Here is a 24,102-nt window from a genome sequence, read left to right as displayed (position 1 = left end):
TTCGATTTTGTGCAGAAACATTTGGCCTGGATTTTGTGTTGCAAGTAACAGTGAAGCAAACAGTGCACACAATTATTGTGGAGTAAATGAGGCAACACTTGCTCATTTGAAAGTTGAAGTCCAGAAGTTGCTGTCAAGTTATTCTGCTCCTCCAAGGACTGTGCTTTCGCAGTACTTGGTGTTAGCGTTGTTGTCCTTTGCTAGTAGTTAACAACTAAAAATGCCATGAACTTTTCCAGGAGTGATCAAGTTATAAACTGCAAAGCAATCCTTCTAGCACTGAAAAACTAATTATTGTGGGAGATTTTTTTAGTTTAATTTTTTTTAATTCCTGTTTCTCAGTGCAATCTTTATTTTCACCTTTGTTTAATTTGCTGTACATGACTTTATCATGAATTCAATCCAATTGATACCTCATGGTTTGGGATCTGTTTTGACTTTGTAAGGATCCTTCAATCAGTAGCTGAAGAGCCACACTGCATTGCTGCAATCATGGCGGGTGCCGGTTTGATAGGGTGGTGTGCTGAAATTGATTTCTGCCACAAATTGCTATTTACAAGACCATGAATACCCTATGGGCAGCTGTCATGTGATAGCAGTAAGCACCATCTCTTTGGCATGAACTGCAAAATCCAGGTAAACATTCTTTGCCTTGAAGAAGGTAATAAAACTCTTTACTTACTGAGCTTGTTTTATGTTGACAGTGAAGGAGATAAACCTACAAGACATAAAAGAGGATCCAGAGTGTGATCCCGAGGAGAACAGCATACTTTTTATGGGAATTCTGATAAAAGCCCTGGCAAAGTTGAAAAAGATTCCTGAGACAATCAAAGCCATCAAAGAACGTTTCAATCAAGAACTGGAACAGATTGTGAAAAGGTCCACAACACAGGTTGCAGACCATGCTTATCAACGAGGTGAAGTCCTCTCACAAGAAAATCAACCAAGGTAATGGTGCTGTGGTGGTGAAGGGGCAAAGATTACAAATTTTTGGCAATTAACATTTGAAAATGGTATGTCATCACTAAAATTAAAATAAATTAATGTACAAGTTGCAGTCATGTTTTGACACCATTTTAGAAATCTTTTTTCCAAATTTTGTTTTTTTAAGCCTTTTTTTAAATAAGAACTTTTGTGGAAACTCAGTTGTGTTTATTATGTCTTTTGACCAAGGGACATGTTTTTAATACTGCGCCTTAATTTTTTTAACCTAAGTTTGCATGTGCTGAGATTAACCAAAATATTGCTTGTTGCTGTGGCTCTTAAAGGATTACTTCCCACATGTTGCAAGCATACTGGAAATGGTGTTTGTGCTGTGAAAGCTTCTTTCTGTTGTACTAAGTCTGGCCCTCATCGGCAACTCCAACATAAGAGAAGCAGATTGTATATGGATCGGGGACAGTGCATTTTAAAGTAGAAAACTAAACCATTCCACCTGCGTTTTAAAAAACTATCTGAGGTGAACTCTTCATCTCTCTTCCCTTGAAACCCATTGCAGTAATTTGAGTTGATTCCTCAACTAAAGCACTAAATCATGGAACCTGCCATGACTTTTTTATTTCTTTCTTTTTGGTTGAATTCAGTAAAGGTATTTTGAAGATAGGACTCAAATTCTTGGCAAGATTGAAAATTTTGTCCAGTGACTTGTACTCTGACACTGAAAGGTAAGTCTCAAACACCAGGTTCAAGTCCAACAGGTTTATTTGGTACCAAAATCCACTAGCTTTCGGAGCGTTGCTCCTTCGTCAGATGAGTGGGAGTTCTGTTCACAAACGGCATATAAAGACACCAACTCAATTTACAGAAAAACCAAAATTGGTGGAAAGGCAAATTGTGCGGAGGGTGGGGAGAGTCTACAGAAGGATCTAGATAGGCTGGGCGAATGGGCCAGGAAACGGCAAATGGAATTTAATGTTGGCAAGTGCGAGGTGGTCCACTTTGGTAGGAATAATGGTAGGAAGGATTATTACTTACGTGGAGAAAAACCGCAGCAGGCGACGGTGCAGAGGGACCTCGGGGTCCTTGTGCATGAGTCGCAAAAACCCAGCTTGCAGTTGCAGCAGGTGGTCAGGAAGGCGAATGGGATGCTGGCCTTCATAGTGAGGGGGATTGAATATAAAAGTAGCGAGGTCTTGCTGCGGCTGTATAGGGCATTGGTGAGGCCGCAGCTAGAGTACTGTGTGCAGTTTTGGGCGCCGTACTTCGCAAGGATATTTTGGCCTTGGAGGGAGTGCAGAGGAGGTTTACTAGGCTGATGCCGGAGTTGAGGGGGTTGAGCTATGAGGAGAGGCTGAATAAACTAGGCTTGTACTCGTTAGAGTTTAGAAGAATGAGGGGAGATCTCATTGAGACGTATAAGATGATGAATGGGATGGATAGGATAGGGGTGGAGAGACTCTTCCCGCTCAGAAAGTATAGTAGGACTAGGGGGTATAGCCTCAAGATAAAGGGGGGGCGGTTTAGAACGGAGTTGAGGAGGAACTTCTTCAGTCAAAGGGTGGTGAATCTCTGGAATTCTCTGCCCGTTGAAGTGGTGGAGGCTGCCTCGCTAAATATTTTTAAGACGCGGGTTGATGGGTTTTTGATGAGAGAGGGGATTAAGGGTTATGGGGAGAGGGCGGGAATGTGGAACTGAGCCATGACAGATCAGCCATGATCTTATTGAATGGCGGGGCAGGCTCGAAGGGCTAGTTGGCCTACTCCTGCTCCTATTTCTTCTGTTCTTATGATTGGAATGCGAGTCTTTACAGGTAATCAAGTCTTAAAGGTACAGACAATGGGAGTGGAGAGAGCTTTAAGCACAGGTTAAAGAGATGTGTACTATCTCCAGATAGGACAGTTAGTGAGATTTTGCAAGTCCAGGCAAGTCGTGGGGGGGTAATAGACAGTGTGACATGAACCCAAGATCCCAGTTGAAGCTGTCCTCGTGTGCGGAACTTGGCTATCGGTCTCTGCTCAGTGACTCTGCATTGTCGTGTGTTGTGTAGGCTGCCTTGGAGAATGCTAACTCGAAGATCAGAGGCCGAATGCCTGTGACCGCTGAAGTATTCCCCAACAGGAAGAGAACAGTCTTGCCTTGTGATTGTCAAGCGGTGTTCATTCATCCGTTATCGTAACGTCTGCATGGTCTCCCCAATGTGGAGTGGTCGGTGTGAAGCTACGACACTGTCTCTGGAGTCTTCAGCATATCATTGATGGAGATGAACATTTTGCCAAGGCCATCCCCACACCCCCACTTCTTGTCTTTATACAACCGCACAACCTCAAATACATCATTGTCCACAGCAAACTACCCAACCTTCAGGAGAACAGTGACCACGACACCACACAACCTACCACAGCAACCTCTGCAAGACGTGCCAGATAATCAACATGGATACCACCATCGAACAGGTACGTGGTACGTACTCTTGCAACTCGGCCAATATCATCTACCTGATACGCTGCAGGAAAGGACGTCCCAAGGCATGGTACATTGGGCAGACTATGCAGACACTACGACAACGGATGAATGAACACTGCTCAATCATCACCAGGCAGGACTGTTCTCTTCCTGTTGGGGAACGCTTCAGTGGTCATGGGCATTCGGCCTCTGATCTTCGGATAAGCATTCTCCAAGGCAGCCTTCATGACACACAGCGCGGAGTCGCTGAGCAGAGACTGATAGCCAAGTTCCGCACACATGGGGACAGCCTCAACTGGGATCTTGGGTTCATGTCGCACTATTTTTAACCCCCACATCTTGCCTGGACTTGCAAAATCTCATCAAATGTCCTGTCTGGAGACAATACACATCTCTTTAAACTATGCTTAATGCTATTTCCACTCGCGTTGTCTGCACCTTTAAGACTTGATTAGCTGTAAAGACTCGCATTCCAGTCATTATTCTGTAAATGGAGTTTGTGTCTTTATATGCCCCGTTTTGTGAACAGAACTCCCACTCACCTGACGAAGGAGCAATGCTCTGAAAGCTAGTGGATTTTGCTACTAAATAAATCTGTTGGACTTTAACCTGGTATTGTGAGATTTGTTACTGCGTTTACCCCAGTCCAATGGCAGCATCACCACATCATGACTGAAAGGTAAGCTGCAGGGTGGGCACCAAGGCTGCAAAGAGATATGACTGTAGACATAGGAGCAGAATTAGGCCACTAGGCCCATCAAGTCTGCTCTATCATTCAACCGTCATTTCCATTCTCCTGCCTTTTCCCCATAACCCCTAATCCCCTTTATCAATCAAGAATCTAGCTGTCTTCAAGACTTTCAATGACCTGGCCTCCACAGCCTTCTGCAGCAAAGAGTTCCAGAGACCTTCTGGCTGAAGAAATTTCTGCTCATTTCTGCCTTAGTCTGAGGTTGTGCCCTCTTGTTCTAATATTTCCTACTAGTGGAAACATTCTCTCCACATCCATTCCATCCAGGTTTAGCAGTATCCTGTAAGTTTCGATAAGATTCCCCCCTTATCTTTCTAAACTCCACCGAGTACAGACCGAGTTCTCAAGCATTCCTCATACAACAAGCTTTTCATTCCAGGGATCATTCTTGTGAAACTCCTCTGGACCCTTTCCAAGGCCAGCACATCTTTCCTTAGATAGGGGGCCCAAAAACTGCTTTCAGTACTCCAAATGGGGTATGACTAGAGCCTTATACAGCCTCAGAAGTGCATCTCTGCTCTTGTTTTCTAGCCGTCTCAGCATGAATGCGAATATTGCATTTGCCTTCCTAACTACCGACTGAGCCTGCATGTTAACCTTAAGGGAAAGTTGAACAATGACTCCCAAGCCCTTTTGTGTTTCTGATTTTCTAAACATTTCCCTATTTAGAAAATAGTCCATTCCTCCTTCCAAAGTGCGTAAGATAAAGTTAAAGCCCAATAACGTGAATGGGCAACGAAATGACAGGTAAATGGAGTATATTATAGGCAAGTGTGAAATTATTTGCTTTGGCCAGGAGGAGTAAAAAGCAGAAAATTTTTAAAAACTGAAAAACTTGTTTGTGTTGATGATTAAAGAGACTGAGATATGCTTGTTCAAATAATGCAGAACATTAGCTTGCAGATTCAGCAAGCAGTTAAGAGGACAAATGGCATGTTGGCCTTTATTGCAAGAGGATTGGAGTACAAGAATAAACAAGTCTTGCTAGAGTTGTACAGGGTTGAGGTGAGATTGTAGCTGGATTGTGTGTGCAGTTTTGGTCTCCACATTGAAGAAACAATATACTTGCATTGGAGGCGGTGCAATGAAGGTTCAGTAAATGCATAACCTGGGGTGAGTTTGTCCTATGATGAGAGGCTGAGTAAATTGGGCTTCTATTCTCTGGAGTTGTGAAGAATTCGAGGCAATCTCATTGAAACATGTAAAATTCTGAAGGTCTTGATAGCAACAGATTTGGCTCTGCTGTTGAGGGAATCAAAAACATGGGGACACAGCCTCAGGATAAGTGGCTGATCATTTAGGACTGTAATGCAGTAAAACTCAGTGTTTTGAATCTTTGGAATTCTTTACTCAGAAGAATGTGGATGCTAACTTTTTAAATACATATAAGTTTGGGATAGACAGACTTTTGATATCTCAGGGAATTAACGGAAATGGGGAGTGGGCAGAAAAATGGAGTTAAAGCCCAAGATCAACCAACATCGTATTGAATGGTGGAGTTGGCACAATGGGCTGTATGATCTACTCCTGCTCTTATTTCTAGTATCTTCCATGCACAAGAAAAGTTGGGGGGTGGGAGGCCGCAATCCCTGTTTGCAAAAGGTGTTGTGATTCCTACTGGAAAAGCAAACGTGGATATTCAGGAAGGATGAGCTTGGCCAGAATCATTGCCCAGACTGATAGATGGAAAAAGGATGGTTGAGTGTGAAGTGTTAGGCTTTTGTCAGCACCAGTCAAATTGCACATTTGCTCAAGTTAGCACATTAGCTCAAGCATTTGGGAGAGGAGGATTGAATGGTGAAAATTGCAAGGGAAAATGGAGAAGTTTTGAAACAACATTTCTGGTTTCAACTTGCAGTTGGAGGCTTTGTAGGTGTGCCAAGTGATTGATTCCATTCATTTACAGTATTTCCACATTGACTGCATACACTCAGTTTAATAATAACCTCCAAAGCCAAATACTTGAGTGAAGTAGCAGTTGTAGTCAAATTGTGGCATTTTTCTTGCTTCATTCACAACTGTTGCTGAAAAGTTATCAGGTGAACCTCATGAGGCCTTTATTGTTCATCATGCCTGTGCTGTTAGCTGCAGTTAGAGTAAGTTGTCATGATTTGTGAACTTTGTTTATGGATTATGCAATGTAATCAATGTAATGCTTTGACTTGTTTGTAGCTGATGAAATATTTTATGCATTTGCTATGTGGAATCCAACTAGCTGCTTCAGAGTTAAGTGCGTACAATTTGGTTTCTATCATTTTTCTTGGAAAGCTCACTTAATTGCTCCGAAATGGTGATAAATTGAGGACTACGTTGCTGCAAGGAATGACCGTTTCTGTGCAAATTGTCTTGATAGATTTGTTTTCCAAGAATCAATAACATTACAGTTTACAAAGATGTAAGTGGACAGAAACTAATTCTTCCCAGTCTTCATAAAATAGTGGTAGTAAAGAGAGAACGAAGAACTTCATTGTCGTCGTCTTTTAGCCCATTGAGTGTGGAAGCCTAATGAGCTTTACAAATGGAACTGACGTTTTATACCTAAAGGCATCCTGGCTGTTTTAGGACTTGGGAAAAATGCGTCTGTTTAATTTATGCATTAAAAGTATGCGAGTCTGTGTGCTTATGCATCAACGTGAGTGTATGTTGTGTACATGCATCATAAAACAACATCTATAGGTGATTCGAAACAAGCATTCTGCAGCACCAAATGGTAAAACTGTGTAATGTGAAATGTAATTGCTGGGAAAGAATGTTAAAGTTCATTTTTAGTGCCACAAGCAGGCTTATATTAACATTGCAATGAAGTTACTGTGAAAATCCCCTAGTCACCATACCTTGCTACCTGTTTGGGTACACTGAGGGAGCATTTAGCAAAGCCAACACACCTAACCTGCACATCTTTCGAACTGTGGGAGAAAACCAGAGCACCTGGAGGGAGGAACATAGAGACTCTGCAGAGACAGCGACCCCAAGCCAGGATCCTGGCGCTGAGAGACAGCAGCACTAGCCACTGTGCCACCGTGCCACTCCAGAATATTATAGCTTTAACAAGGAAATGGATTCTAATGCATAAACTGAAACTCCCTCTTTTTTTTCCAAAAGGTCTACTTTAGTACCAGTCCTATACTTCCACAGATTCAATAGCCCTTTGTGAGAACAGTGCTTCCATTGCTCTTTTGATGTATTGGCATGCATAGTAATAATGAGATGAGGAATTTACAGTCAGTAATGTGAAAATTATCACACCAAATGATAAAATATTTGTAAGAACGTTTGCAACATGAAGAGTGGAGCTTGTTTTAAGTACCAGCAGTCAGAGTTATCAGATTAACACTTTTTATAATGGTCTATACTTGTTTCTGTGGTAACTTCAGTTGTCATTCGTGTGCTGCATTATGGTTGGCAAACATTTAAGGGTGGAATGACTTTTGTGAAGGCTGCATTATTCACTGGAGCAGAAAACATCATTAATCTAACTTTTACTTGCAATTGTGACTTATATGTTCATGCAAGGTAATAATTTTACCACATTAACACAGTTGGGCTGATTGACGTATAGTGATAAAAGGAGGTTTAAACAGAACTGGAATTTCTGAACTGGACTAGTCTTAGAAGTACTGTTGATACAAGAGCAGGTCAAAGGCTAGGAATTCTGCAGTGGGTAAGTCGACTCCTGACTCCCCAAAGCCTGTTCATTATCTACCAGGCATAAGTCAGGAGTGTGATGGAAAGTTCTCCACTTGCTTGGATGACTGCAGCTCCAACAACCTTCAAGAAACTTGTCACCATCCAAAACACACACACTGCCATTGAAGCACAGTGGTGGTAATGGATATTCTTTGCTGGATAAAAATCCTGGAACCCCCTAACGGCACAGTGGATGCACCGACACAGTAGGTGGCGCAGTGGTTAGCATTGCTGCCTCACAGCGCCAGGGACCTGGGTTCGATTCTTACCTTGGGTCACTGTGCAGATTCTACACATTCTCCCTGTGTCTGTGTGGGTTTCCTCCGGGTGTTGCGGTTTCCTTCCACAGTCTGAAAGACGTGTTGGTTAGGTGCATTGGCCATGCGAAATTCACATTCCATGTATCCGAACAGAGTATGGTGACAAAGGGATTTTCATAGTAATTTCGTTGCAGTGTTAATATAAGCCTACTAGTGACACTCACCAATAAATAAAAAAAAAGGACTGCAGTGGTTCACACCCACCTTCTCAAGTGCGATTTGGGGATGGTCAATAATGCTACTGAGCATGGAATTTGAACAGTCAGTTTTAACCCATTTTTTGAAAGTGAAGATGAAAGTTGGGCAGAAATTATCTTTTGCTTTCCTTTAACCATGAGAAAAAAATTCTTTTGCAGTTTTCAAAATGAATGGAATTCTGTATTTCTGATTTTAAAACAATGAGTGATCCTCATAGTAACATTAGTACAGTCAAGAAGCATAGAAGAGGAAGTGTGCCAATCGTACTTTTTGTTAACAGTTATCTTAATGTTCGGCAGTCTGAATTGTTTTGATTTTGTTTCTAGGTTATTACTGGAACTTCTGGAGTTGCTGTTTGAAAAATTCTATGCTGTAGCTGCTGCCCATAAAATTGTTCTTGGCTATCTTCACCAAATTGTTTTGTCGCCTTCTGGTTTGAATGTTAGCGAAATCAAACTGTACGACATGGCAGAAGTATGGGCTAGGATCCAGAGTGTGCTTCAGGTAAATTAAATGCATTGTACTTCTCCTAATTAAATTGCTGCATCCCAGTAGAATGATGGCTACTTCAGTCTGTTACAGTTCCAGTGTTGCTTTGTGCTTCAATTTGCTGGTCTCTTTCACCTTCCTACGATTGGAAAGGGCCAATATGTGGAATTAATGGTAAGTTTCAAAGCATATTTTGGGAACTTACTTTACAAATTGTAAGAAACACTTTTTCCCCTCCCATTCTTCTAATCTATTTTTTGGAATCACTGCATTTTTATTAAAATTCATTTTCCAGGAATTGAACATTTCAGACTCAACCACATTGTTGTTGATCTGGCACATGTAGGTCAGATCAAGTCAGGACAGCAGATTTCCTTCCCGAAAGGACCAGATTGGTTCATATGACAATGGCTTCATGGTCATCATTAGACTTTTAATTCCAGGTTTTTACTGCATTCAAACTTCTCCATTTGCCGTGGTGGGATTTGAACCCAGGTCTCCAGATCTCTTCCTTGGGTCTCTGGACTACCAGTCTAGTGACAATACCACTGTGTCTCCTGTCCTACTCCAGGACCTTCAATTACATATTCACATAGCTTAATAATCAAACACGTCTCATGTTTTTACTGTTGTATATTGAATAATGTGTTTGATTAAATAATGAATTTAATTTAACAGATATAGAAGGGAATGTTCTGATGAAATGGATCAGTAATCCAGAGACCAGGGAAACCCAGCTTTGAATCCTGCCATTGCATTCAAGAAAAAAACTGGAATTGAAAATCTAATAATGACCATAAAATGATTATTGATTGTTGTAAAAATCTAGGTGGTTCATCAATGTCCATTCAGTATCCTGAACAGTCAACAGGAGTCATGTGACTCCTGTTGGCTGTTAACTGCAATGGCAACAAATGTCAAGCCCACATCTCGTGAAAGAATCAAGAAAATAATATAAAACCACTGACCACACGATGCAATGTGGGAGAGGATGGAAACTGAGACAAGTGCTGTGAAAGAAGGATTTCATACAAAATTGCGTGTTTTTAATTTTCCTGTACATTTCCCTACTTGCAATATTACATAAGTTATCTTGGAGCTGAGAGCCAAGAGTTCAAACATTTGCAAGTTATTTTAATGGTAATATTCAGTCATTTACTTAAAAGACAAAGGCTTGCTTCAATATATTTGTAACTTTGAAATGCCTCAACCTTTGGGCAGCACGGTGGCACAGTGGTTATCGCTGCTGCCTCACAGCGCCAGGGATTCAGGCTCAATTCCAGCTTTGGGTCACTGTCTGCGTGGAATCTGCATGTTCTCCCCGTGTGTGCTTGGGTTTCCCCTGGGTGATCCAGTTTCCTCCCACAGTCCAAAGGTATGCTGCTTAAGTTGATTGGCCATGATAAATTGACCATGGTGTCAGCGGGATTAACAGAGTAAATGAAGTTTGCGTGAATAGGGCTTGAGTAGGATTGTGGTTGGTACAATCTTGATGGGACAAATGGCTGCCTCCTGTACTGTCGGGATTCTGTGATTCACTTGCATGACATTAATGCAGTAAGTAGAAGTAGAAGCTCAACTCCTTCATGTGTACTGCACAATGAAAAGGCTGCTTCAGAAGTTCCCTTGTGTGGCCCAAAAGTACATTTGTGATGGGTGCCTGTGACCTTGTTAATTTGGAGTAGTGTTTAAAATAAAAATTCATCAATTTGAAGAAAAAAATCAATGTTCAGCTTGCACAAAACTGTTAAATTCCTCACTAAGAAATCGGACAAACTATCACAGATTTCCGAGTGACCTGGATTTCAAGGATTGGTTCTTAACTGAAACAGTGCTTTTGCTGCATTGATTAATTGCTAGGTGGAGTGACTTATTGATTCAGATGTTCCCTGGAGACCTTTGCTTCCACTGTTACCATCCCAACTGATAGTACTGGACACGTCAAATCCCGGAGTGAAACCAGTCACCATTGATGCTGGAAATCTGAAATCTGAAAATGCTGGAAAAACTCAGCAGGTTTAGCAGCATATGTCCATAAGACCCTGAAGAAGAAGCTTACAGACTTGAAATGTTAACGTTGGTAGATCCTAACTTTGTATTTTTTTAAGAAACCGTGGAAGAAAGCTACTTAAATTCATAGGAGTTGACTGATGAACTTTTAACATTAAAAACTAAAACAATTATTAAACAAGGAAATAAAAAATTATATTACACTAGACAAAAAGATTGGAAATGCCTCAAGACAAAGATTCAAATTCACACCATTCCTTTTTTCCCAGCAGTACCCTTACAGGCACAAAACACGAGTTTAAAAAAAAACTTTCATTTAGATAAATGCGACGTGATACATTTTGGTAGATTGAACCAGGGCAGGACTGACTTGGTTAATGGTAGGACGCTGGGGAGAGTTACACAACAAAGAGATCTAGGGGTACATGTACTCCTTGAAAGTGGAGTCACAGGTGGACAGAGTGATGAAGAAGGCATTCAGCATGCTTGGTTTCATTGGTCAAAACATTGAATACAGGAGTTGGGACATCTTGTTGAAGTTGTACATGACATTGGTATGGCCACACTTGGAATACTATGTACAATTTGGTAACCCTATTTTGGAAAGGATATTATTCAACTAGAAAGAAAAGATTTACTGGGATGATACCGGGACTAGATGGTTTGAGTTATAAGGAGAGGCTGGATAGACTGGGACTTTTTCCTGTGCAGCATAGGGGGCTGAGAAGTGATCTCATGGAGGACTATAAAATCGTGAGGAACGTAGATCAGAAAGATAGTCATTATCTTTTCCCAAAGGTAGAGGAGTCTCAAACTAGAGCACATATATTTAAGGTGAAGGGGAGAGATACAAAAGTGTCCAGACGGGCAGTTTTTTCACACACAGGGTAGTGAGTGTCAGGAACAAGCTGCCAGAGGTAGTAGTAGAGGCGGGTAAAATTTTGTCTTTTAAAAAGCATTTAGACAGTTACATGGGTAACATGTGTATGGAGGGATATGGGCCAAATGTGGGCAATTGGGATTCGCTTAAAGGTTTGGAAAAAAGGCAGCATGGACAAGTTGGGCCGAAGGACTTGTTTCCAAACTATAAACCTCTATGACTACGTTATCACCAAATGATTTTCTTTTGGTGGATTTCTGATCATTCGTTGGATTTTTTTATTCCCCAGCTGGATCTCTCCCTGAAACACCAAAAACTGCACTGTAAACTCACTTTTACTTCAGCTGCAGAGCAACATGAGTTCCCTAAACTCAGGGCTCAGCAGCCTTGCAGTATCTCTTATCAAAGAGCTTCAAATTTCTGCCTTCACTCTGACGTGCACGTTCTGAATCTCTTCTGTCTTCCTTTGTCATTGGACCTCTGTCGCTAGGCAACAGCAGAGTTTTTTTTCTACTTTAGCCATATTTGGAAAAGAATACAAACTACTAATGCCTTTGTAACCCATCTTTTCAACTCAAGATGTAAAACCTTATTAAAATAGACAAATCCAGAAAACTTGACGTTTTTATTCAGAAGTTCGCCAGATTTCCTAACACCAGGCTCAAAGAAGTCTAAATGAAATTGAATCCATGTTTTCCCCTTCCTTAGCATATAAATTAAACTTCAAGTTGCACGTTATTCCAAGCACTATCCAGTGCAAAGGATGAATTCCACAGGCAAGAGCTGATTTTCTGTGTCCAAGTACAGTCTGAGATGTAGCTTGCTCTCAGTGAATCAGTAGATAAACATGGAAGATCATGGGATGCCTTCTGATTGACTGACTGTATGGTAGTCTGAAGCCCTTGACAATCAATTAATTGAAATGTAAAATTCAACACATACAGGAACAAAGGGCAAGTTTCATTTGTTTATGATGTCTCATGGATTTCTATCTCTCTGAGAACAAAACCACCCCAGAATCCTTTAGCAATTCTCCACATTACTTTAACCAACTGATATTCCTAATTAATTCCTTGATAAAGAATAACGTATTGAGTGCTTACCATGTTTTCATTTGTGCCGTAGTACAGGAATTCAAAAGTCTGCCTAATGTAGATTTAATATACTTGATTGCTGTTTGACTTCAGCTGCTGAAAAGAGAAGATAAAAATGTATATTACGTAATTAAATAAAAATCAAGATGTGCGCAAGGGCATTGGCCAGGAGGAACAAGAGTTCAGGGAGCTGTTTTGAGCCACGTGTCAACATCAGGAAAAAGGAGAGCTAAACATCCAGAAACAAGACTTATTGTCATCTTCTTGTAACCCAGTAATTAATATGAATTATTACTTATGCATGTGTTAGCAACTCAGTATCCAGAAGCACATTGCTGATAGCTATTCCCCAGGCTGTTCTGCAGGCCTTTGAGTTTTTTCTCAACTTGCTTATATAAAGACACAAGGACAATAGACAATCACTGTGTTCAACAGTCAAGTTGAAGTAACTACAACAGTGGTAGTTACATCATATATTGCCAAAAATATGGTGAGTGGTGAGATTTGAGGTAAACACAGGCAAGGTTGCAAAGGCAGTGAATGTTAACTATTGTATTTTGGATGGAAAAAGAATGAGAGTATGAACTCAAAGTTGCTTAAGTATGTGGAGAAAGAGACCTCAGGGTATTGATATGTAACTCATTATAAAAGTGAAAGTGAGTAAAACCAATAAAGAACTTCCATTCCACTTAAGGAATGGAATTTAAGGAAGTTTAAAGCAAGCACAAGAACAATGAAACATGAGTTCAAATTCCAACCTGTCAAATGTAAAATTGAATTCAGTAAGTTTTGTCAATTGTGGACAAGCAGTAGAAAAGCTCACCTGTTCAAGGGAGAAAATGTACCACACTACCCTTGCCTGTCTGCCACAAAACTTGTGTCGTCTGGTGCAAAATATCCTGTAGCTTTATTCAAAGTAGCTGTGACACCTTGATCAATACCTATCCCTCAGCTAGTGTCTATAAAACAAATAATCTGTTCATTTATTGCACTGCCATTCCGAGGATCTTGCTTTCCTCTATTAAAACTGACTGCATTTCAAAAGTACTTGATTCTTTGTAAAACAGTTTGGGATGGCCGAAGATCATGAAAAGGCACTGTATGGATGCAGATACTTTATTTTCATTGTTCTGGTAGAGACATATCATGTACACAGTAGACCAAACTACCTCTATGTTGTTAAACCTGTATGTTTCAGTCAACTTGGAAAATAAACAGCACAAGTCCACCACAGGATACCTTCACCATCACACATAACTTGCCTTTAACTTTAGTTAAACAATTCAAGTTTGTATCAGGAATGAGAAATGTTGAAATCACCCCAGAGGAAATGGAATTGTATTTAAAGAAGATTAGATTTGCAAGTACAATTTATGATGCACTAAGTAGAAAGACCATTTGGAAACCAAAATAAGATTATATATGGATATAAGTGAGGAAATGGACCTTGCCAAAGTAGTTGCTCGTGCTATTGCCAGGAGGCTGAGTTGACTTTGCTTTACCCAGTTTTATCCCATTTCAGTTGAAAACGTCTGAGTTAAGACATGTAAGCTGACATTTCACTGCACCTATCTTTCAGTTTCCGCCCCCCCCAAAGATGTTCTTGATGTATTTTTCAAATGTTCAATTTATTGTTAAAAAAAATGTTTTGAGTGGCGCTTCAAGGCATCCTACCCCACTCTGGTAAATTCTTATCTTTCTGACCTGCCCATTTGTATCATTCTGTTAACGATGCCAGACAAGCTGAGAGGCAGTGGATAATCTCTCATCTTAGTAATGCTCTGTGATAATACAAGAATATTCTTTTTAAACTTGATGCAGTTATGAATTTCACCAGTATCTGCATAAGATTTGTTTGTTATCACTGGACACAGCTGATACCTTGGCATAGAAGTATTGATTTTGTGAAAAAATGTTGTTTCACAAATATGATCTTGTGCCCAAGTGTACTTTTCAATCCTATTCTGAGAAGTCATTTGAGTTTCTGTTTTGATTCGCATTCTTTCACTCTACATATGGACTATGTGCTGTAATTTTAGTTTTCTGTGGTTTATAATTTACTACCCAGTGTTAATCAAAATGGACTGCTGAGCATATTGGGTCATTTTAGATAGGACCTGATGCTGGATGGATTTTTAAACCTGCTGTATATTATGTGCGTTAGTACAGCATGGTCAGAATTTCTAGAGAATTTATCAGTCACCTTGCTGCATGATATTTTTGTAAGCTTAATGCTATTTGTAAAGAATGTTAACGAAGAAATCATGAACATGAGAAGGAATCGGAGATATTTGCTTTAGAGATAGAGAAAAATATAGTTGGATAAATTTGAATTCTGTGTAAATTCTGACCATAAAATTCACTGTTAGTTTATATATAGTGAAATGACAGATCTATCTCACTTGAGTTGTTTAGCAATTAATATTAGAACCGCTCTGGAGTATCTGTATAAATCAGGCTTTTGGTGGTGGTTTTACACACATCATGTGCAGTTGGCAGTTGCAGTTGTGTCAAGATGGTGTTGGAGGCAAAATAAATTGTGGCAGCTATTCTTGAGCCTTCCAATGGACCAGAATGGATTGGCAACAAAATGTGGAGCGGGTGTTTGCAGTTCACAGCTTCCTACTTCAGTACTCGGCATGCTACCGTGTGTATCAAATTAAAACAGCTACGAGTGAAACTAAATTATTCATAATCTACCACCCATACCTTTTTCAAAATGCAGTTTCCACCTCTACAACCTCAAGCCTCAGTGTATTTAGTATACAATTAACCTGGATTCACTGCTGGATTTGCTGGGCAGCGTCAAGTAATAATACCGCTTACAAGCTTAAATTTTAACAGCAGCATGATGTTGAGTATCTCCGACAGTTTCTTGACTTGCTCGCTGCCTTCTTTGGGCCCTTTTCCTTTACCTTCCTATTCTCACACTGCCAACCACAGGATGTCTAAATCCCTTTTTTGGCTCAAAGATCAAGAACTACTGCATCGTTTGAAATAGTTTTTATAGTGCTCCAAGCCAAGAGGGGGAAGTAGAGCAGCAAATTGATCAGCAAATTTTACAAGTGCAATAATGATATAGCAGTAATATTAGGAGAATTTACCCAAGGTAGACTGATTTAAACATAACATTAAGTGTAAGAAAGGAGAAGAATTTCTCGTGTGGAATAGAACTTCCTTAATCCGTATATCTTCAGTCCAGTGAGGAATAAGCAATGCTGAATCTGGTTCTGGAAAATGAAGTTAGCAAAGTGATACCAATTGCCTTTGGTGGATGAGAACCAAACTCTTGCCTTTCTTTGTGTGTTGAATTGTTTTCTAATCCCGCTAAGATCTGGGTCTAACATTTTAGAACATGTCTCCAGTCTAAGCCTTGCCAACTAGTGAAAATAGTAGTCACTAAATTCTCTACCTGCTCCCACTAATATCTTGAAAATTTCAAACAAATTGCCCTTGGCCTTCTAAATTCCAGAGATTGCAACTCTCGCTTGTGCCTAGTTTAATCCCTCCTTGTAATGTAACCCTTGGAGTCCAGGTACTATTCTGACAGATCTATGCTATTCTCTCTCCCAGGTGAATATATTAATTAGTTTAAAGTAATTGTGAAGAGATCTGCGACTATCAAAATGCCCAACTGAAGAAGAGCTTACTTGTGATGTCAAAATGGATACAATGCAGGTCGATCGCAAAACATGCCTGCAAGACCGAAGGAGGGTGTTCAGGGAAGAACTAATTCAGGTTCAAACCAGGCATATGCCTTCTGAAAGGCTAAAGGTGGGCGAATGCTAAAAGAAAAGCTCATGGTTCCTGGATAGCAAAAACATTGAAAATAAGACAGAGGCTAATTACAATTCATAGAATCCCTACTGTGAAGAAAAAGGCCATTGGCCCTTCGCGTCTGCACCAACCACAATCCCATCCAGGGCCTATTCCCGTAACCCCACAAACATACCCTGATAATCCCCTGACACAAGGGTCAATTTAGAATGGCCAATCAACTTAACCCACACATCCTTGGACTGGAGGAGGAAACTGGAGCACCTGGAGGAAACCCACACAGACACAGGGAGAATGTGCAGACTTCACACAGGCAGTGACCGGGGGCTCAAATTGAACGTAGGTCCCTGGCGCTGTGGGGCAGCAGTGCTAATCACTATGCCACTGTGCTGCCCTCAATCAAAAGATTTGGTTAATAATCATTGGATGTGAATATGAAATGATGCACCAAACCTGCTCCCTGCAAAGCTATCTCACTAAGATGTGGGGATGTGCCAAAATTGGGAGAGCTGTTCCTCAGACTGATCAAGCAACAGTCTGATATTGTTATACTTAACAAAATAAGACCTTTCATCCAATAAACAAAACTTCAATACCGTATATAAAAATATGAAGTGCTGGAAACATTACTGTGGAGTCAGGAGCAGGAGTTAATATTTCAAGTTGAATATGACTCTCCAGGTGTTCTGAAGGATATCCTCTACAGTGTTGCATGGCATTCCCAACATTCAGAAAAGACCTGGCTGTTGAAGTTTGGGATCCATAAGATGCTGCAGGCTGTCAGCAGTAGTAGAATTGTACTTCACAAATATCTGCAACCTCATAGCCCAGTATATTCACTCTACTATGATCCTCCAGCGAAGACATCAAAGTTGGTTCAATGAGGAGTAGAAAAATGCTGCCAGGAGCAAATACCAGGCATTCCAATGTAATGAGGTGCCAACCTGGTAAATCTTCAGCGTAGGTCTTTATGCATGCTGATCAATGGATGCAGTAAGTCAAAATCAGTGCTAAATGATCCCACAACTAATCGATTAGATCAAAACACTGCAATTTTGCCACACCAAGTCATGTCTGATCATGGACAGTGAAACAACTAACTGGAAGAGGATGCATTCCAGTCGTCATTTATTCCCCATGTCCCCAGGAAAGGGCCGAGTGTATTGGATACACTACAGGCGATTGACCTAAGTGTCCCGTTCTAGTGCTGAACATGTGGTCCAGAAGGCTACCTCCAATAGCATGCATAAACCAAAAAATGGAAAGTTGCCTCGGCATCCACAAAATGCAGGACAAATGCAATCCTATCAGTTAGCACCCAACAGAACTTACTCATCACTAACCTGCTCAAAAGTGCTGAGTTTGGGGTTCGCCAGGGACCTTTGACACCAGACCTTAATACAACTTGTATCCAAGCATTGACAAAAGGGCTAAATTTCAGAGGTAATGTCAGAACGACTGCCCTTATGGATTTTTGTTGGGAAGGAGGGGTTGAAGAAGATGATGCAAAATACACAAATATGAATAAATTAAAATGGAAGACAAATGGTAGTTATGAGAAAAATTAGCAATTTTAAATTGAAATCTAAATGCTCCTCATAGATATGTAGGGTAAGGAGTTAATTTGGGAAAACATTAGAATTTGTAAGATCCAAAGGAAACTCTTCATGCACAGTCAAAGGATGTGGCAGAAGTATTAAATTAATGAAACCCAAAGAGAAAATGCTGAAAACCTCAGCAGATCTGGCAGCATCTGTAAGGAGAGAAAATTGCTGACGTTTCAAGTCCAGATGATCCTTTGTCAAAGCTGAAAGGCATAGAAAGTGGCAGATATTTATACTGTAGGGTGAGGGCATGAAAGATGATTCATAGCCTCAAAAACAAGGAGAAACACTGCTAATGTCAGTACAAAAAGAGAATAGAAGATATAAATGGTTAAACGGCAGAGAAGCTGAAATCGGAGGGCAAATAATGATAGATAAAAATGTGGGGAGAGGTGGGGAGATGGGTGGGAGAGAGGTAAAATTGAGAAAACGGGGGAAAGGGGAAGTAAAGACATTAAATAAGTGATTTGTTTCTGTCTTCGCAAAGGCAGCAGGTGAGGTAAATGTCGCACTGAACAAGGAGAAAGGAGCTATGGAGGGGTAGTTATGGAGAAGATGACTTAAGAGTAACATCACTGAAATTTGATTAATTTACCTTGTCCAAATAATATGCATCCTAGATGGCTGGAAGAAGCAGCAAAAGAAACAGTAGAGGCGTTAATTTGAATTGTTCAACCCTCAACCTGTCATGGGTGATCGGAAAATTACTGGAAACTGTTATCGGGGATGAACTAAATTTGAGTTTAGATAGAGATAGCTTAATCAAGGAGAGAGAAGCATGGATTTGTTCAAGTGAAATTGTGCCTGCCAAACTTGGCTGAATTACTTCATGAAGTAACAGCCGGGTTTAATCAGGGTAGCTCAGGCTTCGAGATGAAATTTGACTGTGCCACACAAGAAGCTTGTTTCGAAGATAGAAGCCCATGGAATGTAGGGAAAGTGGTTATATGAACATGAAGTTGGCCCTATGACTCGAAATGCATCTAAATCTTTTTCAGATATGGTAAGAAGGGCACTTAAGAATTAATAATATTCCAGCCTGCCAACCTGAAAATCATCCATTCGTTCATACTCTGTTCATGTCTGGTGATCAGTCCTCAGTCCATGCTGATGTATCATCCTTAATCCGATGAGTCATAATCTTATGAAATTTTACAGGATGGACCTGTAGTTTCAGACTGGGAAATTTTTTGCACTGGTGTTCCCCCCAGGTTGGCCTTGGGTTTGTTAAGTTTTATAAACTGTCTACGTTCAGATATAGGGAGTTACATTATAACGTTTACAGATTATGCAAAATTTGTCGGAGGAGTAGATTGTGATGAGGGTAATCATTGGCTTGAAAAAAGTAGAAGTATAGAAGACAAGTGTGAAATGATGTGCTTTTGGAGAATTTGTATGGAAAGACAATTTACTGCAAATGGCACGATTTTGAATGGAGTGATCAATGAATTTGCATTTCCATTATCCTCCAGAAGGACAAAAGCAGCTGCTACCTGGAACACTATGAGCTGGAGGTTCATCTCCAAATCACTTACTATCCTGAACTGGGAATATATCGCCATTCCTTCCCTGTCGCTGGATCAAAATCCTGGAACTCTTTCCCGACTAGCTCTTATGGGTGTACCTACATCTCCGGGATTACAGTGGTCCAAGATGGCAGCTCACCACCCCCTTCTGATGGGCAATGAGGGATGAGAAATAAACGCAAGCAAGCCAGTGACATTCACATCCCATAAATATTTTAAAAGCATATGATATTGCCAAAACAGTGGTAAGCCTGAGGATACAAATACATAAAGGGCAAAAGAGTAACAAGGGAGAGAGTAGGGTTCTTAAGAATCAACATGGTCATTTATGTGCAGATTCACAAGAGATGGGAAAGATCCTAAATGAATGTTTCTTATCAGTATTTACTGTTAAGGCATGGATGTTAGGGAACTTGGTCAAATAAATAGTCATGTCTTGAGGAGTGTACATATTACAGAGAAAGAGGTGCTGAAAGTCTTAAACGCATCAAGGTTGATGAATCCCTGGGACCTGATGAAGTGTATCCCAGTCTCTGTGGGAGGCTAGGAAGGAAATTGCAGGTTCCCTAGCAAGAAATATTTGAATCATTTGAAAGTCATAGGTGAGGTGCCCAAAGATTGGAGGGTGGCAAATGTTGTGCCTTTGTTTAAAAAGGGCTGCAAGGAAAAGCCTGGGAACTACAGGCTAGTGATCCTCACGTCTGTGATGGGTAAGTTATTGGAAAGTATTTTGAGACAGGATCTGCAGGTATTTAGAGATGTAAAGACTGATTAGGGACAGTCACGTAGCTTTGAGAGTGGAAAATCCTGTCTCTTGAGTTTTTTGGAGGAGTAAACAAGAAGATAGATGGCAGTGCAGTTGATGTTGTCTACGTGGACTTCAGCGAGGCCGTTGACCGCATGGTAGGTTGTTGCATAAGGTTAAATCTCTCCAGATCCAGGGTGAGATATCTAAATGGATACAAAATTGGCTTCTTGACAGAAATCAGAGGATGGTTGTAGAGGGTTTTTCAAACTGGAGGCTTGTGACCAGCAGTGTGCCTCGGATGGGTCCACTTCTATTTGTCATTAATATAAATGATTTGGATGAGAGTTTAGGAGGCATGGTTATTAAGTTTGCAGATGACACCAAGATTGGTCGCATAGTGGATAGTGAAGAAAGTTATCTCGGATTGCAACGGGACCTTGATCAGTTGGGCAGATGGAGTTTAATTTGGACAAATGCGAGGTGATGCATTTTGGTAGATTGAACGAGGATAGGTCTTACTCAGTTAATGGTGGGGTGTTGGAACGAAGAGATCTAGGGGCACATGCTCATAGCTCCTTGAGAATGGAGTCACAGGTGGACAGGGTGGTGAAGAAGGCATTCTGCATGCCTGGTTTCATTGGTCAGAACATTGAACGCAGGTGTTGGGATGTCTTGTTGAAGTTGTCCAAGACATGAGTAAGGCCACAGTCGGAATAACGTGTACAGTTCTGGTCACCCTATTATAGAGAGAATGCAGAAAAGATTTACTAGGATTCTACTGGGACTTGATGGATTGAGTTAAGGAGAAGTTGCTCAGACTGGGACTTTTTTCTCTGGAGCGTAGAAAGTTGAGGGGTAATCTTAACAAGGTCTATAAAATAATGAGGGGCATAGAGCAGCTAGATAGTCAATATCTTTTCCTAAAGGTAGGGGGTTCTAAAACTAGAGGGCATAGGTTTAAGGTGAAAGGGGACAGGTATAAAAGTGTCCAGAGGGGCAGTTGTTTCACACAGAGGGTGGTGAGTGTCTGGAACAAGCTGCCACAAGTAGTAATAGAAGCAGGTACAATTTTGACCTTTAAAAAGCATTTGGACAGTCACATGAGTAAGATGGGTACAGAGAGATATGGGCCAAATGCAGGCAATTGGGATTAGCTTAAGGGTTTCTTTAAACAAAAAACGGTGGCGTGGACAAGTTGGGCCGAAGGGCCTCTTTCCATGCTATAAACCTCTATGACTGTATGATTGGGAGAATTTTAAAATTGAACAAAGGATGACGATCAGTCCTTGATGGATGTCGTTGATAGGGAGTATGTGAAAATAAACGACCAAAACAACTGGTTCGGTTACCATTTAATGTTTGGGCTTGGGCCCAGCCCTCCACTATTGGGCAAAACGGGTTGTGAGAAATCCAACTGGATTGTGTATACAATTCTCCATTATAAAATGGCTGCTTGACTTAAGTCTTGCTCAAATACCCAGAAGTGTTCCGAGAAGAGCTAGGAACTATAAAAGGACCCAAAGCGACCTTACATGTCTAAAGATGTGCAGCCTGGGTTGATTGACAATGCTAAATTGTCCCTAGTGTCAGAGGGATTAGCAGGGTAAGTACTTGGGGCTAGGGGATGGGGCTTGGGTGGGATTGTTATTAGTGCAGGCTCGGTGGGCTGAATGTCCTCTTACGCTATAGAGATTCTATGAAAAGAAACAAAAGCAATTTATGAAAGCTTCTATAGGTATGTAAAAAGGATGGCATTAATTGAAGTAAACAGTTGAAGTATTTCGAGGCAGATTCAGGAGAAGTTATAATGGGGAATATGGAAATAGCATAGCCATTAAAAAATACTTTGTGTCCTGTACCATAAAGACAAATACAAAAAAAAAACAGATATTGTAGAACTAAGGGTCTGGGGGAGAATGAGGAACCTAAAGAAACGTGTATTGTCAAAAAAAAGGTTATACTGAAATTAAATAAAAACCTGTTTGAGGTTTGTACACATATGGTAAATGCATTGTTTTGATCTTCCAGAATTCCCCAGATTTTAGAATGGTCCTCCCAAATTGGAAAATATCAAATGTACATCACGCATTCAAGAAATTAGAAAAATCCAGCCAGTTAAGCTGATTTCATAGAATCCCTACAGTGCAGGTGAAGGCAATTTGACCCATCGAGCCTGCACCGACCGTGATCCTATCCAGGCCTTAGCCCCATAACCCCTCGTATTTATCCTGCTAATCCCCCGACACCAGGTTTAATTTAGCACGGCCGAACAGCCTAACCCCCACATCTTTGGACTGTGGGAGGAATGTACAGACTGCATAGATAGTGACCTGAGGCTGGAATTGAACCCGGGTCCCTGGTGCTGTGAGGCAGCAGTGCTAACCACTGCGCCACTGTGCTGGTGTAATGTAAGTAGTAGAAAAAATACTAAATCTATTTCAACAGATATGGTGAGAAGCCCACATAGGAATTAATAATATGATTGGACAAAGTCTGCTTGGATTTATGCACAGTAAATCATATTTGACAAATCTTTTAACCTTTTGAAGTTGTAACAAGTCAAGTAGATAAAATGGAAGCCAGTTGATGTCATGTATTTGGATTTTCATAAAGCATTAAATAAGATTATTTCACAAAATTAGGGCTCATCGGATTAAGGATGATATATTAGCATGGATTGAGGACTGGTTACCAGATAGAGTATAAATTAATGGATGATTTTCAGGTTGGCAGGCTATGACTCGTGGAATGTGCCAAGGGTCAGTACTTGGGTCACATCTATTTAAAATCTACATCACTCTCTCAGATGAGAGAACCATGTGTAACAGATCAAAATTTTCTGAACATACAGAATTGAGTGGGAAATTAAGCTGTGAAGATGGTGCAGAGACTGCATTGGGGTGGATGGACTTTTTAAGTGAGTTTCTCTTTATCTGTCCTTCTCGTTACCATCTCAAATAATTCTAATAAACCTTTCAGGTACGATTTCCCTTTCACAAAGCCATTTTGACTCTGTTTGATTATGTTATGTACTTCTAAATGCTCTTCTATTACATCCTTTATAATAAGCACTACATTTTCCCAGTGTCAGATGTTAAGTTAACTGGCTTTAGTTACCCTTTTTTTTGACTCTTTTGAATAAAGATACTACAATGGCGGTTTTTAAATCCTCTGGGATTTTTCCAGAATTTAAGGATTCTGTGAAGACTGTAACCTGTGCATCCGCTGTATCTGTCGTATATCCTTTAATAAGTCTCTCAACGCCAGGTTAAAATCCAGCAGGTTTATTTGCAATCACGAGCTGTCAGAGCTCTGCTCCTTCATCACTCACCTGATAAAGGAGCAGTGCTCTGAAAGCTTGCAATTCCAAACAAACCTGTTGGACTTTAACCTGGTGTTGTGACATGACTTGCTGTGCCCTCCCCTGTCCAATGCCAGCATCTTCATGTATATCCTTTAATATCCTATGATGCAAACTATCAGGTCCAGGGAACATATCAGCATTTAGCTCCATTAGTTTCCCTAGTATGTCTTCTGTAGTGATAGTTACTGTATTTATTTCCTCACCCCGACTTTTGCCTCTTTTTAATATTTAGTATTTATGGAATGCTATTA

The 24,102-nt window shown here is 40.6% G+C and overlaps 1 protein-coding gene across 1 annotated transcript in view; it reads left to right on the top strand.

Moving 5' to 3' along the window:
- exoc4 (exocyst complex component 4) overlaps positions 1-24,102 on the top strand; it is a 544,546-nt gene that overhangs the window by 92,248 nt on the left and 428,196 nt on the right. Inside the window, exons 5-6 of the mRNA XM_080207649.1 lie at positions 705-948; positions 8,686-8,863. Of these exons, the coding sequence (XP_080063775.1) occupies positions 705-948; positions 8,686-8,863 (422 nt within the window). The remainder of the gene's footprint in view (positions 1-704; positions 949-8,685; positions 8,864-24,102) is intronic.

Source organism: Carcharhinus amblyrhynchos, chromosome 19, assembly GCF_965287045.1.
Source record: "Carcharhinus amblyrhynchos chromosome 19, sCarAmb.v2.hapA, whole genome shotgun sequence".
Lineage (NCBI taxonomy): Eukaryota > Metazoa > Chordata > Chondrichthyes > Carcharhiniformes > Carcharhinidae > Carcharhinus > Carcharhinus amblyrhynchos.
The sequence above is the reverse complement of the archived record's forward strand: the minus strand, read 5'-3'. Positions and strand labels throughout refer to the sequence as shown.